This window comes from Anguilla rostrata, chromosome 11 (genome assembly GCF_018555375.3).
Source record: "Anguilla rostrata isolate EN2019 chromosome 11, ASM1855537v3, whole genome shotgun sequence".
Classification (NCBI taxonomy): Eukaryota; Metazoa; Chordata; class Actinopteri; order Anguilliformes; family Anguillidae; genus Anguilla; species Anguilla rostrata.
Window position 1 is genome coordinate 1,351,470 of NC_057943.1, and position 7,500 is coordinate 1,358,969.

The 7,500-nt window shown below is 49.5% G+C and overlaps 1 protein-coding gene across 1 annotated transcript in view; it reads left to right on the forward strand.

Annotated features, from left to right (window-relative positions):
* The window catches only part of actr5 (actin related protein 5), an 8,757-nt gene extending 6,062 nt beyond the window's left edge, over positions 1-2,695 (forward strand). The window contains exons 6-9 of the mRNA XM_064300408.1: positions 1-51; positions 1,450-1,589; positions 1,706-1,838; positions 2,025-2,695. The exon at positions 1-51 is cut by the window's left edge and continues 45 nt beyond it. Of these exons, the coding sequence (XP_064156478.1) occupies positions 1-51; positions 1,450-1,589; positions 1,706-1,838; positions 2,025-2,339 (639 nt within the window). The 3' untranslated portion in view covers positions 2,340-2,695. The remainder of the gene's footprint in view (positions 52-1,449; positions 1,590-1,705; positions 1,839-2,024) is intronic.
* The last annotated feature ends 4,805 nt before the right edge of the window (positions 2,696-7,500 follow it).

A 7,500-nucleotide genomic window follows, 5' to 3' on the forward strand; every position in this document is an offset into this window, starting at 1 on the left:
GAGCTCACCGAGGACAGCGCAGAGGGGGAGAAACCCTTAAACACCGTGCAGGTAACGCCTGCGACTGTGCAGGTAACGCCTACGACTGTGGAGGTAACGCCTACGACTGTGCAGGTAACACCTACGACTGTGCAGGTAACGCCTGCGACTGTGCAGGTAACGCCTGCGACTGTGCAGGTAACGCCTGCGACTGTGCAGGTAACGCCTACGACTGTGCAGGTAACGCCTACGACTGTGCAGGTAACTCCTACGACTGTGCAGGTAACGCCTACGACTGCGCAGGTAACTCCTACGACTGCAGGTAACTCCTACGACTGTGCAGGTAACGCCTACGACTGTGCAGGTAACACCTACGACTGAGTAATAATTTATAGTTACACCTATCTGTCATATCTGTCTTCCTGTTGACTTTACATTTTCATTTTAGGCATGAAGCAGACTCTCCTTTCCACAGTGAATTTCACTCCCTTGATTTGCATACTGACTGCTGATTGGCTGTTCCCCCAGCCCGTGTTTAACATGGCGGAGTGCTGACTGCTGATTGGCTGTTCCCCCAGCCCGTGTTTAACATGGCGGAGTGCTGACTGCTGATTGGCTGTTCCCCCAGCCCGTGTTTAACATGGCGGAGTACTGACTGCTGATTGGCTGTTCCCCCAGCCCGTGTTTAACATGGCGGAGTACTGACTGCTGATTGGCTGTTCCCCCAGCCGTGTTTAACATGGCGGAGTTCTGACTGCTGATTGGCTGTTCCCCCAGCCCGTGTTTAACATGGCGGAGTACTGACTGCTGATTGGCTGTTCCCCCAACCTGTGTTTAACATGACTGAGTACTGACTGCTGATTGGCTGTTCCCCCAGCCCGTGTTTAACATGGCGGAGTACTGACTGCTGATTGGCTGTTCCCCCAGCCCGTGTTTAACATGGCGGAGTACTGACTGCTGATTGGCTGTTTCCCCAGCCCGTGTTTAACATGACGGAGTACTGACTGCAGATTGGCTGTTCCCCCAGCCTGTGTTTAACATGGCGGAGTACTGACTGCTGATTGGCTGTTCCCCCAGCCCGTGTTTAACATGGCGGAGTGCTGACTGCTGATTGGCTGTTCCCCCAGCCCGTGTTTAACATGGCAGAGTGCTGACTGCTGATTGGCTGTTCCCCCAGCCCGTGTTTAACATGGGGAGTACTGACTGCTGATTGGCTGTTCCCCCAGCCCGTGTTTAACATGGCGAGTACTGACTGCGATTGGCTGTTCCCCAGCCCGTGTTTAACATGCGGAGTACTGACTGCTGATTGGCTGTTCCCCAGCCCTGTTTAACATGGCGGAGTACTGACTGCTGATTGGCTGTTCCCCCAGCCCGTGTTTAACATGGCGGAGTACTGACTGCTGATTGGCTGTTCCCCCAGCCCGTTTTTAACATGGCGGAGTGCTGACTGCAGATTGGCTGTTCCCCCAGCCCGTGTTTAACATGGCGGAGTACCACCAGCTGTTCGTGGGGACGGAGCGGCTGCGGGTTCCGGAGGTCCTGTTCCAGCCCTCGCTCATCGGGGAGGAGCAGATGGGCCTGATGGAGACCCTGCAGTACGTGCTCGACAGGTCAGAGGTCATCGCCGTGGAGATGGAGGGGTCATCCAGGGGTTAGGAATCATTGTGAGGGGTTGTCATTTGGGGCACAGGCTCACAGGGTGCTAATGAGCTTGCTTTGGCCGCAGGTACACTCCAGAGCAGCAGGAGGCGCTGGTGAGCGGCGTGTTCCTGACGGGGGGGAACATGCAGTACCCCGGCATGAAGGAGCGCGTGGAGAGAGAGCTGCTGGCCATGAGGCCCTTCCAGTCTCACTTCCAGGTACTGCACCCCACTGGCCGCTCGCTCGCACACACGGGTGCTCTGAGGTCACATGCTCTCTAAGCTCCTCCCACATATTTAACCTGCAAACTCACTGCCGTCTCAGACTGGCGAGGTCCAGGTCGGGACCTGTGGGAGGCAGTGGTTACGGAATTGAGATTTGGCGGTTCTGTGTGTCCCCTCCAGGTATCCGTAGCGTCGCGGCCGGCCCTGGACGCGTGGTACGGGGCGCGGGACTGGGCCCTGCGGAGCGAGCCGGGGGGCGAGGGCTGGGTGTCCCGGCAGGAATATGAGGAGAAGGGGGGGGAGTACCTGAGCGAGCACTGGGCCTCCAACGCGTCCGTCTCCGTTAGGATAGCCAGACCCCTGGGCCGGGCGTCCGAGCTCCTGCCCGCGGGCCCTCCCCTCGCCCCCGCCCCCGCCGCGGCCGGAGCTGCCACCGACGTAACCATGGTTACTGTCCCGCCGCAGCCTCAGGTCCCCTCTGTGACGGGGCCGTGATGTCATCGCAGGTGGATCGCACGCTTTTCTTATTGGCGCATTCGAAGACTGCGTGTGCACCGTACACCGCAGTGCATCGTGGGAGATGTGTCCACCAGTTGTGGTTTGTGATTGGTCGATGCAGAAACCCAAGCCTGCAGATGGGCCCTTCAGGCTGAGTGGCACCTGGGTGTGACAGGAGAACAGACCCTGTGTTGCTATGCAACCAGGGCTCTCATCGGACTGCTACAGCATTTAGACTAAGAGGTGTAATGTAACGAAATCTAATGTGGACTTTGGACTCTGTGTAAAATCCGAGTGATTATTTTTATGTGTGTTTTTTTACTGTTAATATTAAAAAGAAACACTGTGCGTGACCTCGTGTGTGATTTACAGTCTGGACTGTTCTGCCGTTCCTTACTGCTAGAGCAAGAATTTCTGTGCAGGATTTTCTCAGATGATTACCAGTCGTTAAAGAAATCCACCACAATCTCGACTGTTGTTTATTATTGTCTAGTTAAGAAAGACGTCGGTTTCTTTTAAAAGAAAAGAAACGGATCGTTTTTAAAGGCCCAATTCGGATATTATCGCTTCCCAGCTCCGTCCGCCCCAACCCCGCCCGCGAAAAGTGATTTTTTTGGTCGGGGGCGTTCCGCATCCAACACGCGCTAATGATGTGCTTCTGATTCCGCGGCTCAACACTGCTGTCTGCGGGGAGAGAGCCGGACCACTACGCGCCGCAAAAGGGCTCCCGTATGCGCCGCCCGGACAGTCCCGACCGGACAGGTCTGTGAACTTCGAAAGCCATCAGCGAACTGCTGTACGGTGAGCGAGAAATAATGCGCAACATGCCGTCGCCTTTCTGAAATATTCCCTGTGCATCTGCTCTCTCTGACGGGTGTGTTTAGAGTAAAGCGACGAAGATTAGACGCAGTTGATAGACGGTGTGGACGCTTTCCGATGGTTAGTGTAGGTACAGGCGATGGGCGGACAGTTCATCTTAAGACTATTTTATCGTTTTAAAAAAAATCATTTTAAATGATAAAATTTACCTGTGTTTTTGGAGTGTTCTTGTAATGTCATAAATGTACTGTCATTTTTTACGAGGCAAACAGCCAGTCAGGCTTGAGGGAAAACAAAATAAAATTATCAGCCGTCACTCAATTATAACCAGCTGGAATTTAAGCGCAGCACGTGCGCACAATGCAGTTATTATACGCGAACCCGCCGCCTTGCAGTCCGTCCGTGTCTAATAATGCTGTTGCACATAACCGTGTTTGACGTACGGCGGGTTTGGCATTCGCTATGCTGTCTGCTTGCAAGTGTTTAAATCGACGCACTCAAAACATTTCCCTTCCCACTTCCTGTTTCTCCACGAGCAGCCTCAAGCGCGCGTGTCTTCGGTAAACGCGAATAACATATAACGTTTGTTAGCGGGGAAGATTTCATTATTAGATTTTAAAATAACTAGCTGCATACCTTAAAATAAAACAACTATGGAAAAATAACTTCACAGTGACCGTAAGTACTATTCAAATGTTCAGTTTTTATCCTATTTTAAAACTTTCAACTGAATTAACACAAGTAGACTTTGTTTCTATTAATATTATGTCATCTTTGTGTAAAACTGTTTTATACGGAATAAATTATTTTACGGTACTGCTTTCTGAAATGTTTTTCTCAAGACTAGCTTATATGTCCATTACTTGTTTAAGATTTTTCCTTAAATCATGGACACGGCGCACCCTTTATTTTCACAGAATTACACTAAAATGGACCTAAAATCGAATGTTTGTCTGCCAGTGCCAGGACTGCCCTGGCGTGTGTGTGTGCGCGTGTATGTGAATGTGCGTGGGCGTGTGTGTGCGTGCGCGCGCTTATGTGAGTGTGTCTGTGATTGGACATACAGAATTATCCCTGGCACAGTGCCCATAGGAAAGATAATATGGTGGTATATATATTATGCAATATTATTATTTTTTCCAGCTGCCTGTTTTATCTCTTTTAGGGAGTCGCCTCCATTCCCTGCGGTGTGTAGATCTGAGGCCTGAAATATTGATGAGGCAGCGGCTCTGTGAAACTGTGCATCAGATGAGCAGCTCCGTGAAACTGTGCATCAGATGAGCAGCTCTGTAAAACTGCATCAGATGAGCAGCTCTGTGAAACTGTGCATCAGATGAGCAGCTCTGTGAAACTGTGCATCAGATGAGCAGCTCCGTGAAACTGCATCAGATGAGCAGCTCTGTGAAACTGTGCATCAGATGAGCAGCTCTGTGAAACTGTGCATCAGATGAGCAGCTCTGTGAAACTGTGCATCAGATGAGCAGCTCTGTAAAACTGCATCAGATGAGCAGCTCTGTGAAACTGTGCATCAGATGAGCAGCTCTGTGAAACTGTGCATCAGATGAGCAGCTCTGTGAAACTGTGCATCAGATGAGCAACTCTGTGAAACTGTGCATCAGATGAGCAGCTCTGTAAAACTGCATCAGATGAGCAGCTCTGTAAAACTGCATCAGATCAGCAGCTCGGTGAAACTGTGCATCAGATGAGCAGCTCTGTGAAACTGTGCATCAGATGAGCAGCTCTGTGAAACTGTGCATCAGATGAGCAGCTCTGTAAAACTGCATCAGATGAGCAGCTCTGTGAAACTGTGCATCAGATGAGCAGCTCTGTGAAACTGTGCATCAGATGAGCAGCTCTGTGAAACTGTGCATCAGATGAGCAACTCTGTGAAACTGTGCATCAGATGAGCAGCTCTGTAAAACTGCATCAGATGAGCAGCTCTGTAAAACTGCATCAGATCAGCAGCTCGGTGAAACTGTGCATCAGATGAGCAGCTCTGTGAAACTGTGCATCAGATGAGCAGCTCTGTGAAACTGTGCATCAGATGAGCAGCTCTGTGAAACTGTGCATCAGATGAGCAGCTCCGTGAAACTGTGCATCAGATGAGCAGCTCTGTGAAACTGTGCATCAGATGAGCAGCTCTGTGAAACTGTGCATCAGATGAGCAGCTCCATGAAACTGTGCATCAGATGAGCAGCTCTGTGAAACTGTGCATCAGATGAATAGCTCTGTGAAACTGTGCATCAGATGAGCAGCTCTGTGAAACTGTGCATCAGATGAGCAGCTCTGTGAAACTGCATCAGATGAGCAGCTCTGTGAAACTGTGCATCAGATGAGCAGCTCTGTGAAACTGTGCATCAGATGAGCAGCTCTGTGAAACTGCATCAGATGAGCAGCTCTGTGAATCTGTGCATCAGATGAGCAGCTCTGTGAAACTGTGCATCAGATGAGCAGGTCTGTGAAACTGCATCAGATGCGCAGCTCTGTTTAAAATGAGGGAGCAGCGCTGTGAAAGATACAAACACTAACAGCTCTGTTGGGGAGCTCCCTAATGCACACTTCTATGGGGTTTATACTTTAAAATAAACCCCTGGTGGGGATCACAAGGCCCACAGCTCTGACCCATGACCCTTGACCCAGACGCAGCAGAACAGCCGGCCCTCGTCTGTGAGGCCCTGTCTCAGGCACACAGAGTTACTGACCGTTAATCTGCCCTGCTCAAATCTGCGCTAATGTGATTGGTCACTCCTGACACCAGCCCTGTGGGAGTGGCGCAGTGAACAGCGCTGCTCGTTGTGTGACACAGCGTTGACACACTGGTGCTGTAAAATCTGATTTTGAAAAAGGACTGGGTGGAGAAATCAGGAAGGAGAACATGTCTCGAGGAGCAGACCCTATGATGTGTAGAGTTTGTGGAGTTTGTGGAAAAGTGGAAGGAAGTTTAATCGTAACCACACTATTACCCTAGATCTCAGGCCATTACACTGATGTGTGCTGGGAAGCTAAATCTGCTCAGTAGAGTAAGTGCTGTGGAAGTGAGTGAGACTGATGATACAGGTACTTGTGTGATTGGCTGAGTCTGACTAAAATTGTAACATCTGTTAGGTGTAAATGTGACAGCTTACACACAGTCAGAAAGGTTCCACCCCCCCGCCCCCCCCACCCCCAGGGTGCTTTCAAGCCTGGCTGTCATTTGTCAGCTTGTCTGTTCGGTGTGATAAAGCTGCCATCTGTCTGCATGAGAAAAGGCTCTCTCACCTGCACACACATCGCAGGGTGTACCAGTAGTTTCAGAGTGAAAGAGAATTCTGATGGTTTCAGGGTGTTAGACAGTTCTGGCTGTTCTTATGTTAGCATGCTAGCAGTTATGCAGCAAAGCAACACAAATCAGAGCCGGGGTCACACACAAGGGATCTCATTCAGAGAGCTGGTAGGGGCGGGGGGGCGAGGGGGGGGGGGGCGGGGGGGGCGAGGGGGGGGGGGTTCACTAACTGTAATGGAATAAATGTTCAGATTCAATTGAGGTTAAAAAAAAAGTTAATTAAATATGTATTGTGGTTTTGGGCTTCAAGCACCTGTCAGAACACAAGCACATTTTATTATTTGTAGAATGAGCTATATTGGAATGGAGTGGTTTATTAAAACTCCAGTGAAAATTACAGCCCTCTGTGCTGAGTTATGGAAAGGGAAAATGTGTTATGGTTGTTTTTCCTTTCTGGATTAATATTTAGGTATAATTGGATTTAGATTTGTCTGTAAGCCAAGGGAAATTATTTGCTTTGCGGTAAAAGAGTGGCTGAGTCATGGGGAACAAGTGCAGATTTACTCCTGTTCTGTTTTTAATGTCCTGAAACAGCTGAATTTATCAGTGATTTCACTTGGCACTCTCACCGAGTTTGCTGAATCTGAAATGTGAAGAATGAGCATGCTTTCCCCTGACTACTTTTTTTGTTTCTGATTCTTTGATTTTACAAACGAGTGTCTGGAGGAGTGAAATTGGTGGTTTGAGGGGACACCCCAGCTCTCTTCTGCATAAAATGAATGGACGAGAAATACATGTGTTAGTTTTAAATGCGGATTGAGAGTCTGTATATGTAATTTTAATCCTTGTAATGAGTTTGGGCCATAGCCATACATTCATAATATAATAAAGAAACCTTCTCCAAAGTGAAAAATACTGGCTTCTTGCCTGAGTTTAAGAAATAACAGCACATACAGGGCTGTCTCTCTTACGCTCATAATGCTGTAATCAGAGAGCAGGATGGATGTATGCAGGGTGAGTGAGCAGCTGCAGCCAGGCTTCATCCTCGCAAATGTGACGGCAGCAAAACAAGACCAG